General features: G+C 32.3%; 1 protein-coding gene across 1 annotated transcript in view; it reads right to left on the reverse strand.

Annotated features, from left to right (window-relative positions):
• CCDC178 (coiled-coil domain containing 178) overlaps window positions 1-12,133 on the reverse strand; it is a 297,827-nt gene that overhangs the window by 264,160 nt on the left and 21,534 nt on the right. The window contains exons 5-7 of the mRNA XM_054583812.1: window positions 5,069-5,151; window positions 2,623-2,823; window positions 424-644 (exon numbers count right to left, since the gene is read on the reverse strand). Of these exons, the coding sequence (XP_054439787.1) occupies window positions 424-644; window positions 2,623-2,823; window positions 5,069-5,151 (505 nt within the window). The remainder of the gene's footprint in view (window positions 1-423; window positions 645-2,622; window positions 2,824-5,068; window positions 5,152-12,133) is intronic.

Here is a 12,133-nt window from a genome sequence, read left to right on the forward strand (position 1 = left end):
GCCAGACAGTTGATCTGACTACTAACCAACTATATTGTATGTTTTTAATAATTCCTTTGGGTAATAAATAGCAAGTCAATCTTCCATGAAAAGGGAACTTTTAAAGATATATTAACTTCTTAGAGATGAAATTTTTTTAAAAAATTTTTCAGATTTTATTTACTTTTAGAGAGAGGGGAAGGGAGGGAGAAAGAGAGGGAGAGAAACATCAATGTAAGAGAGAAACATCTATTGGTTGCCTCTTGCAGGCCCCCAACCGAGGACCTGGCCTGCAAACCTGGCATGTGCCTTGATTGGGAATCAAACCAGCGACCTTAGGGTTCACAGGCTGGCACTCAATCCACTAAGCCATTAGAGTTGAAATATTTTTGTGAAACTAAGTAACAATTTGTATAATGTATATCCATTCATCTATTCAGTTACCTCACTTTTTTTTTTATGATATTCCTTCAGAGCTTCAAGTTCCTGGATCAACTTTGAATTCAGTTGAGGACCATGTTCATTCATATAATCTATATCTGCCTGAAGCTTTGCATTAGCTTCTTCCAGTTTTGTCTTTTCTTCCTCCAAATGTGTTAGCTGAGGACCTTTTCCTTCAAGATGCCATCGTAATTCTATAGTATCTCTCAAAAAGGCCTCATGTTCTAGACATTCAATAATAATAACAGAAAGTTATCTTATTATTGCATTATAAAATATATTGCCCTCTGCATTCATCACTGAAGGATTATAATATTTGTTTTATAAGTTCATAACTGTTTTAGTATAATTCTGTTTATTTCAACCAATATATACACATATATAGCCATTCTAACTTTGTTTTAAAAAAATCAGTCATTATCTTGTTAAGTCTTACCATTATAATCTCCATTGAGGTTTTCTATTAAATATTCATTATACCTTCTCATTTTATACATCATGCTTTTAAATGCTTATGTTTTTCTCCTCCTGTGTAGCTGTAATGCATTCCATGTAATTTCCTCAAATTTTATAGCTCACTGTTACGTTTCCTTGTCTAATAAACAATTTAACCAAACACTGTCTTATTAATTTTAAGGAATATAATTTACATTTTTAGTAAGTCTTTTTTTATTTCCATTTTTGCTTTCCTTTAAAAATAGTCTCTTAGTTCATATTTTTATTTTCAAACTTCTTTTTATTTCTTGAAACATATTAAACATGCTTATTTTATAATCTGCATAGTCCAATATCTGAAAACTTTTTGAGTAAGTCTGTTATCTGTTTCTACTGATTTGTACTCATATAATCTGGATCTTTGTGTGTTTTATGGTATTTGCGACTGAGCAACCCCTTTCCTTGGAATTTTATCTGAGATAAAATGCACTCCTTTGGGCAGAGAAAGACCAACTCTTATCTGAACTTCGGGTGTTGTGGCATAATTTGTACAGTTAACTCATTAGTAAAGGGCGAAAAAGAGCATAGACGCAGTCTGGATTAAAGTCATTCCAGACTAGGTTACGGTCCCATTTCCTGCTTCTTCAGTTCTTCTCCAGAAGAGGTAAACAAAAGGAGCGAGTTCAACCTGTGAGCTCAGTGTTACTTTAAGAGGAGAGAAAGCCATTCAACCTATGTATCATTTATTTTATTAAAATAACATAGTTGAGGAACCACTGGATAATAGTATTTTGTCAGGCACTATAAAAACAAAATTAAAACCCAAATAACCAAGAAAAAATTTTAAAAATATTTTTAAAATTCTAATAATTTCTTGCCATTCCCTGACATGTGTACCCCCTACTTTAAAGACTACAGTTTTAGAAGATTTATAACAGGTATATGTATGAGTTCAGTTGACATGTTATTTGACACGTTATTGAGATAACAGCTGTTATCCCAGAGTAATAATGAATAACAGCATTACTTTTTCTAGTAAAGGTGTCTTGGTTTAAATGATAGGTTACATAAGCACCCTGATATAACCCATTTATAAAACATGTGAATCCTGAATTAAAATTTTTACCCTATGATAGCAAAAGCAACTTCCAGCTTCAGGCAGAATCATGTAGTCAGGCTTGTTTTGATAGATAGACACAGTGTCTGGAAATAAAATATCTAATGCTTTTAGATTGTTAAATATTTTATCAATGGTCCCTCACCATGTAGTCTAAAAGATAGCATTAATCTTTTGAAACATTTGTTACCTACACAACTCTTGCAAACATCTTAAATTTTATTGCCTGCTAGAAGTTACCAATAAAATTTACTACTGCATTCTCTAAAACAGATGCATGTAGTTGCTAAAATATCACTTAGAACTCTTGCGTTTTCCTATATTTAAAGACATAGAAAATAACACTAAACCAGCAATCACTTTAAATATCTAGTCCTCAAATACTGTAGTCATTATATGAAACATGTGCCAAACGTTTGCACCTCCCTTGAGCACCGTAAAGTGTATGGAATTTCAAACACCAAATGACAGCAGATCCAGGTTTTCTCAATGTGTTCCTTCCAACTAAGCCTTATCATTAATAGCACTTATCGAAAGTGAACCAATTTGGATGCAAAATAATATGGTCACTAAAACAGTCGTTTTTTACTCACAGCCGCAAACATGCCTAACAAAGTAAAAGACAGTATGAAGAAAATCCTTATTACTACCTTTCTGCACAGCTAAAGGGAGTTCTTGAAGTCTCCAGATTGACCAAGAATCAATTGTCATTTTTATCCTTTTCCTTCTCGATTGTTGTTTTTTTAAAGCTTCTTCAGCTTCTGCACGGTCAGTTTCTAGACTTTTAATGAGATGAATGGCCTCTGATAGCAATGTTTCCATTTCCTGCTTTAATTCTGGACACTTCTCATCTTAAAATAAGAATGCAAATTCATGGTTGTTTAATGAATTAGCCTATAAACTGGGCAGTGAGTACATGGGTACTAGTAATATCACTATATTTAATATTGATATATAAAATAAGAGGATTTTAAAAAATGAATTAGCTTTTTAAAGACTGCTTATCATAATGCAAACACATTGATTATAAATTGTGAAAGACAGTTTTTTCATGAATATTTTATAAAATAAATAGAATAACTAAATCTCAACAAATATTTTTATGCATATTTTATCTGGAGGAAAAAATACATGTTCTATTTACAAGCTGTGTTTTAAAATTATGCTGTTTCCTCAGATTCTATGAGAAAAGTAAATTATAATTATTACATCAGATAAATATTGGAAAACCTCAGATGGTTCCTAGAAACAAGACACAATATTCTTTACCTTATCAGGTAATAACATCCCTACTTAGCCCTTGCCAAAATTTCATTGCTGTTTATAAATCCCATTTATTCAGTTATAATACAAATGTACTTCCTTAATGAGAGATATTTGTGATTCCTGGTTCACAGGTCTGAAATGATAAGGTTTAATGATAATGAAATGATCAATATGATTATTCATTCACCTATTTATGCAAGAAATGGATAGAGAACCTGTTCTGTTCTAGGCAATCTGTTCTCTCCCTGGAAACAGATCAGTAAGGAATGTGGATATGTGCCCCACTCTGGTGACATTTCTGCTTGTAAACAGAGACTTTTGCCAAAATGTGATGTAACGAGAAGACATAAGCAAACACAGTCTCAATAAAAGACATAGCCCCCAAAGCACTGAAGCTGAGAAAACAGTAAAATTGGATAAAGAAGAAAGCAAACTAATAGATCTTTGTTTTCTCTTGTTTTGTTTTCAGACAATTAAGACAATAATTTTCTGCAAGAAGGTAGTATTATGGAACAGTTACAAGTGTAAGCTGAGTAGTCACACAGTTCTGACTTCTTAGCTATGGTCTCATCAAATAAATTCAGCATTCTACCTGAAAAAAAAAATTCTTGAAAAACAGGTTTCTTCATTGCAATGCATAAACTTATTTTTTTTTTCCACACTGGTCCCTTATTTGGTCTCTATTTATTCAGTCTGTTACCTTATTTTTTTTTTCAATGCTACCACATCCTGAAAACTTCATATTCTTAATTATCTGTATTTTTATCACAATATACACATTAAACACTGGCTTCTCTAGCCACCATATGATCCATTAAATTTCTATAATAAGATTTCAGTCTGAAACACGTGATGAAGTTAATGCCACTTCTGACTGGATAAATTTGTGTTCAAAGACATCCATTAGGTTTTTACAAGATGTCTTTTATACTGCTTCTATCATCGTATTCTAAAGTATATGCTGTGTTTATAATTTGGGGGGACTCCAACCCATTGTAGTTAATATCTCTCTAATGTTTTTTTCTAGAATACTATCTCAATTAATTTTACTGTTTTATACTGAATTAGTGAGTAACCATCTGACATCTTTTAGGATAAACATTTACAATAAATTTTCCTTACCTCAATACCATCTTGTGTTTTAAAGTCAAATACACATGTTTATAATAAATATAACTAGGTTAATTTAATGGTTATTGTGACTGTTAATATTAATTTTTTCTCCTAGCATTTATCATATAATATAGTATCAAGAATATATTCAAATATATTGAAGAATTTTAACACACATTTTATTCCAGTATATAAATTATTTTATACTTTGTAAATTGTGACAAAAATATTAATCTTAATTTCTACGAACAGTAGAGCTGTGGTGTCCAATATGGTAGCCATGAACCACATATGACTATTTCCATTTAAATCTAAGTTAAAGTTGAAGTTAAAAATTAAATTCCTCAGTCTTACTAGCCATATTTCAAGTACTCAAAAACTGTATGTGGCTGATATTTCATTGGACATTATAGACATAGAACACTTTGATTATCACAGAAAGTTCTATTGCACAGTATTGGAATTATAAGTTAGCTTCTTGAGAGATAGGCTGGGATTGTTATACACTCAGGACCTAGACAAGTATATGGTAGATAATATTCATTAATAATGTTTGTTGAATAAATGTTTAATCAAATTAGATAGAAGGCTCTTTATTAGATAATAGTAAGAATTATAAAACATTAAACATTATTGTGAAAATTACAAATATATTAAATGAAAAATCAATGATCGTTCAAATATAAATACACTTATCTAAATGCAGTCCAACTTTACCTCTCTCTTCTTTGGGTTTGACTTCTTTGACTGATGTATCAATACTCCAATCTTCTTTCAGGTCCTTTGTAGAAGTCCTGCTCCTATGTAATGGGAAAAAAAGAACCAATTACTACAAGAAGACTGCACTTAAAGTTAAAAAAACAAGTTTTAGGTAATGCTCTTGAATTGAATTTTAAATGTTTGGGGTAAAACTTACTGTATACATATTAATTCCACCATTTTGGAGATTAATATAGCAAAATTCTTATAGATGGGCTTTATACTTCATGGGAAATTGATATTTAAAATTTGTTACAAATGATCTGAACATTTTAAATATCAATTAATATTTCATTTTATTTAAGCACTATGGATTTTTAAGCAGTAGGGATATTCAATTTTATTTAAGCAGTCGGGATATTAAGCAGTATGTTTTTTAAGAAAGTGGTCTTTCCTAGAGATTGTTATCAGAAAAAAAAATTTAAATGAACTATTTCTCTAATTTCAGTTTAATAATTTCTGGGGAATTAATATAAATTACAAGGAGCAAGGATACTCTTTCAAATTTGAAGTTAGTAAGTTTTAGAAAAGTGTCCAAATTAAAATGTTATTTTCTGCCCTGGCTGGTGTGGCTCAGTGCATTGAGTGCTGGCCTGAGAATCAAAGGGTCACAGTTCGATTCCTAGTCAGAACACATGCCTGGATTGTGGACCAGGTCCCCAGCAGGGGGCACACAAAGGGCAATAACACATTGATGTTTTTCTCCCTCTCTTTCTCCCTCCCTTCCCCTCTCTCTAAAAATAAATAAAATCTTTAAAAAGTAAAATAAAATTTTATTTTTAAAGGATCTTTTAGCTAAGTTCTATATTTTGAATAATAATATATTTCTCATTATCAGTATTACTCCATCCAATTTCTGGATCCTAGGCCCAATTTTACTGTATTTCTTTATTATTTTTTTTATTTTCTTTACATTTTTTGAGATGACATAGGTTCATTATATTTAACTGAAGTATTTTTCCCTGATAAAAGTTACAAGAAAATCAGTATAAACAACAAAACAAGGTGTTTCATTTTTTTATTAAATTATTATTTTGTTCTTATTAAAAAATACAAATTAAAGAAAGCTGGATATCTGACTACCATTTACTATTTCTGATAGCTGCATATTATTTGTCTCATTGTTATTTCACAATTTACTTATGAAAATCTGTCTATTCTGAAAATCTGTCAGAAACATATTCAATATATTTTCTTCCTTCATTTTTAATTTCATTTAAATATTTATTTTGAATAAGCTAATGTACTTTTTATTGTTTGTTTGCTTTTAAAAATAGAAAAATAATTATCCCAGCATCTATTATTAAATAATGCTCTCGCCACTGTCTTGTAATGACAGTTACATGACATAGTATGTTATTATACATAATTGGATGTTTCTGTGTATTGTACTCCAAAACTCAGTTAATTTTTTAGACCAGCACAATTCTGTCTTAATTCATATATGCAAATGTCACAAGACAGAAAATGAACCATTTGGAAGTTAAGCTTTACAGAAAACGTTAACAGTATTACAAATGTCCCCTATTTCCTTCCATTCCCCCGTTCCACCCAGCGCCCCACCTGGCCTTTGCATTGCTGGAAGTGTAAACTTCAACAGCATTTGGCACATTCAGTGTTGTACAATCATCATCTAGTTTCAAAACTTTTTCATTATCTCAAAAGAATACCCTCTATTTATTAAGCAAACTCTTCCTTTTCCCTCTCCTGTTAGCCCCTGCCAAAAATCAATTTGCTTCCCATCTCTATAGATTTATCTAGTATAGATGTTTCATATAAATGGAATCAGACACTGATTGTGTCTGGCTTCTTTAACTTAGTTTAATGGTTTAGAAGTTCGTCCATGGTAAAGTATATATCAGAACTTCGTTACTTTTTACGGTTGAGTAATATTCCATTGCAGGGATACATAACCCTTTATCTATAAATCCATGGAAAGATCAAGGTTGTTTCTCTCATTTGGCTACTGTGAATACTCATGACATCAACATCTTTAAAGTTTTTGTTTGAGCAACTGTTTTGAAATCTTTTGTGTCTATACCTCAGAGTGGAATGTTGGATTGATAGTTACTCTAGGTTTAACCACCTGAGGAATCAACAAACTGTTTTTCACAGTGGCTTAACCATCAGCAATGTGCAAGGATTCAACTTTTAATAAAAGTGGCAAATATGAGGCTAAGCAAAATAAGCCAGAGAAATACAAATGCCATATGATCTAACTCATATGTGGAATCTAATGAACAAAATAAATGATGACCAAAATGGAACCAGAGGCATGGATAGATACATGGAACAGACTGACAGATCTCAGAGGTAAGGTGGCTAGGGGGACTGGAAGAGATTAGCCAAGAAACAGATATGCATATATTCAAAGCCCATGGACATAGACCATGTGGTGAAGGCCAGGGTTGGAGGGCTTGGTGGAGGGAGAAAAGTCAGGGGGAAATGGAGGACACCTCTAATAGTGTCAACAATGGAAACTTTTTTAAAAAGTGGCAACAGTGGGCCATCATTGTCTTGTTCCTGATTTAGGTTGAAAACTTACAGTCTTCACCATTAAGTACAGGGGTGGGCAAAAGTCGGTTAACAGTTGTCTGTGAGGAAAATACAATCATTGATAAATAATGATAATACAAGAATAAACTCTTTCATATACTCACAACCATAAACCTGCTTTAGTTTACCCCTGCATAATGTCAGTCAAGGATTTTTCATAAACTTCCTTCATCATGTTTTGAAAGTTTGCTTCCAATCCAAGTTTTTTTAGTGTTTTCAACATAAAAGGTGTTGGAAGTTGCCACCTGCTTCCCACATCAATTGAGAGGCTCACATGGGTTTCCCCATATCCTTTTATTACTGGGATGTATTACACTGATTGCTTTTGTATTTTGAACTGCCATTCCATTCCGAGGATAAATATCACTTAGTCATGATATATGTATATAATTCCATTAATATGTTGATGGATCCAGGTGGCTAGTATTTTGTTGAGCATTTCTGTATTGATCATCATTAAGTCATTGGTCTTTAGTTACTTTTCTTGTGTCTTTATCTGGTGTTAGTATGAAGATATTGATGGCTTCAGAGAGTGAATTAAGAAGTATTCTCATCACTTCTACCTTTTTAAAGAATTTGAGAAGCATTGGTATTAATCCTTTTTTCAATGTTTTTTTAATCCTCACCCAAGGATATGTTTATTGATTTTAGAGAGAGAAGAAGGTGGGGAGAAAGAAGCGTTAGAGAGAGAAACATCAAATGGTTGCCTCCCTTAAGCATCCTGACCAGGAACTGAACCCGCAGCCGAAGTATGTGCCCTGACCTGGTATCAAACCTGTAACCTTCAACCAAATCATTAGGCCACGGCTCTTCTTTCAATGTTTGGTAGAATTCACTAGTGAAGCCATCTGGTTCTTAGCTTTTCTTTTTTGATAAATTTTTTGATTGATGATTCAGTCTCTTTACTTGTTAGTTCTGTTCAGATTTTCTTCTTCCTGAATCAGTTTTGATAGTCATGTGTTTCTAGGAATTTGTCTATTTCATCTTTTTTTCCTTTTAATTGATTTTAGCGAGAGGGGAAAGGAAAGAGAGAGAGAAACATGGATTTGTTGTTGCAAGTATTTACGAATCCATTGGTTGATTCTTGTATGCGCCCTGACTGGAGAACGAACCCGCAACCTTGGTGTATCGGGACAATGCTCCAACAAGCTGGGCTGCCTGGACAGGACTGCCTATTTCATCTTGGTTACCCAATTTGCTGTTCATAGTATTATTAATTGTTAATGATATTACAAACTTGTTTTATTTCTGTAAAGTCTGTAGTAATGTTCTAATTTTTATGATTTTAGTAATTCATCTTCTCTCTCTTTTTTTTTGTCAGTCTAGCTAAAGGTTTGTGAATTTGGTTTGTCTTTTCAAAGAAATGGCTTTTGTTTTCATTGATATTATTTCTTATTATTTTATTTTTCTCTGCTCTTTGCTAGCTTTAGCACATTCGTTCTTTTCTAGTTCTGTAAGGCACATAGTTAGATTACTAGATTTGGGAATATTCTTTTTTAATGTAAGCACTTACAGCTATAAATTTCCCTGTGAGCACCTTTTTCTAAATCCCATAAGTTTTGGTACATTGTTTTCCTTTTTCATTCATCTTAAAGTATTTTCTAATATCTCTTGTGATTACAGTTTGACATATTAGGTTTTTTTAGTGTGTTGTTTAGTTATACATAAATATGTGTTTTTTAGTTTCCTTTGGTTATTGATTTCTAGTTTAATTCTATTGGGGCACAGAAGATACTCTGTATGATTTCAATATTTGTAACTTTATTGAGATCTGTTTTGTGGCTTAATATATAATCTATCATGAATAATGTTCAATTTGAACATGAAAAGAATGTGTTTTCTACTGTTATTGGGTGAAGTGTATTATGTAAGACAGGTGTAGATGTTTCTAGTGTTGGTCAAATCTATTTCCTTATTAATCTTTGTAGTTCTTTTATCCATTATTGAAAATGAAGATATTGAATTTATACACTCTTGTTGCAGAACTACACTTCTCCCTTCATTACTGTCAGTTTATACTTCATGTATTTTGAGGTTATGTGTTTAGGTTTGTATATGTTTAGAGTTTATATATCTTCTTGATAGAGTGACCCATTCCTCAAGACACCAAGTGTACTTTGTCTCTTGCAATATATTTTGACTTAAAGTCTGTTTTGTGTGACATTAGTATAGCCACTGGAGCTCTATTTTGGTTACTATTTTCACAAAATATATATTTTTTTCCTTTAACTTTCAACCTTCTTGTGACTTTGGATCTCCAGTGACTCTTATAGACAGAATATAGTTCGATCATTTATTTTTATCCATTCCACTACTTTCTACTTTTTAATAAAATAGTTCAATACATTTTCATGGAAAGTAACTACTGATTAAGAGAGGAGTAACTTCTGCAAACTTGTTTTTTTATATATTCTATCTTTTCCACTCTTTATCTTCTTTATAACTGCCTTCTTTTGTAGTTAGTTGTGTGTGTGTATTGTTTTAGTTTCCTTATTGGATTTGGGGGCGGGGGGGGGAGGTTGTTCTTTTATTTGGTTTCAGAATTTTTCTTAGTGGTCCCCTGGTGATTACAATTAACACCTTAACTTCATGAGAATTAAGTATGAACTAACATCAGTGTAGTTTCAATAGCATTAAGGAATTCTGTTCCTTTAGCTCTGCTCCCTCCCCTTATATTATTTTCACATATTGCTCATTTACACATTATGTCATCACCGTTAATTCAGATTTATAACTATAGTTTTGCTCATTTACATTTTTAATTATGTAAGAAAATAAAAGAGATATCAAAAAATAATGCAATTATAGTGACTTCTGTATTTATCTCTGTACCTACCTTTACTGTTGTTTGTTGTTTTTTAATACGGCTCCAAGTTACTGTCTAGTGTCTTTCAATTTTGCCTGAAGGCTGCTTTTAGGATTTCTGATAGGTGACCTAGTGATGAAGCCCCTCTGTTTTTGTTTATGTAGGAAAAGCTTCATTTCTCCTTTGTTTCTGAAGCACACTTTTCCAGGATTCAGAATTCTTGTTTGACATTTTTTTTTCCAGCAACTTAAATATGCCATTTCACTGCCATCTGGCCTCCATAGTTTCTAATGAAAAAGTGGCTGTTAATTTTATTGAGGGTCCCTTGTACATGATAAGTCACCTCTTTCTCCTTTTCATCATATAGGTATACCCTGATTTTCAAAAGTTCACATTATGCCACTTTGCTTTTACCAAAGGCCTACATTAGTATGTGGCTTCACTAAGTGAAAGAAAACCAAAGAGGATTTTTGCTTTAAGAAAAAATAGAGCAAAAGCACAAGTAGTGTTCAGCACTTGTTTTGCAGCAAGTCATTAGAAAGACAGTGAACACCCTGAGCGGTGACAGTGATGCCTCCAAGCTCCTTCTTTGGGAACTACACTCAGCATCTCAGCATCAAGCCATGACAGCTTTGAACTATGTGAGCAACTGTGCTTTATCTCCATTTATTTTGTGCATCCATTAGCCAGATGTGTCCTAAGGTATCAGAAAAGCCTAAGAGAGCTTCTAAGAGTGTTACACTTGGTGTAAAACTAGACATAATTAAGCATATTCAGTATGATTTTGGGGGTCTGAGAACACTGAGAAAATTTTCCATATAAATTAATGGTAATTGTTTCTTTGCTTTGCACCCCTTCAGTTGGACGCAGGGGAAACCTGTACTATCTTTGTCCCAAGCTTTCAGCAATTTCATTAAAACGTGTCTTGGTGTGGATCTCTCAATTTATCATGCTTGGAGTTCTCTGATTCCTTGGAAGTACAGTCTCATGTTTTCATCAGATTTGAGCAGTTTCAGCCAGTATTTCTTCAAATACACTTTCTCCCCCTTTTTCTCTCCCTAGTCATGATTGAACTCCCAATGTAGGTATATTTGTATCTTTGGTGATGTTCCTGGAGTCACTTTGGCTCTGTTTATTTTTCTTCATTCTTTTGACTTTCTGCTCTTCAGCCTGAATAATCTCAATGGACCTATCTTCAAATTCCTGATTCTTTCCTCTGTTCAAATCTGTTGATGAGCCCTTCTAATTAATTTTTCATTTCAATAATTATATTTTTCAGCTCCATAATGTCTATTTGGTTCTTTTTTATATTTTCAATCACTTTATTAATATTCTATATTTGTTGGCATGTTAGATTCCTAATTTTGTTTGGTTCTTTGCCTGTAGTTTCATTATCTCTTTGAGAATATCTAAGACAGTCAATTTAAAGTCTATATAAAATAAGTCCAATGTCTGTGCTTCCTCAGGGTCAGTTTCTTTAATTTGTTTTTTCATTGTTAATGGGACAAACTTTCTTTTCTTCTTTGCTTGCCTCAAAATTTTTATATACAACTGAACATTTTGAATATTTTAAAGTAAAATGTAAATAAATTTACCCTTCTGTTGGGGTTATTATTGCTGTTTATTGTGCGTGGTTGATATTACTTTGTTTAATGGTTTTT

This window comes from Pteronotus mesoamericanus, unplaced genomic scaffold (genome assembly GCF_021234165.1).
Source record: "Pteronotus mesoamericanus isolate MK-2021 breed Mesoamerican mustached bat unplaced genomic scaffold, CSHL_Meso_final contig_74, whole genome shotgun sequence".
Classification (NCBI taxonomy): Eukaryota; Metazoa; Chordata; class Mammalia; order Chiroptera; family Mormoopidae; genus Pteronotus; species Pteronotus mesoamericanus.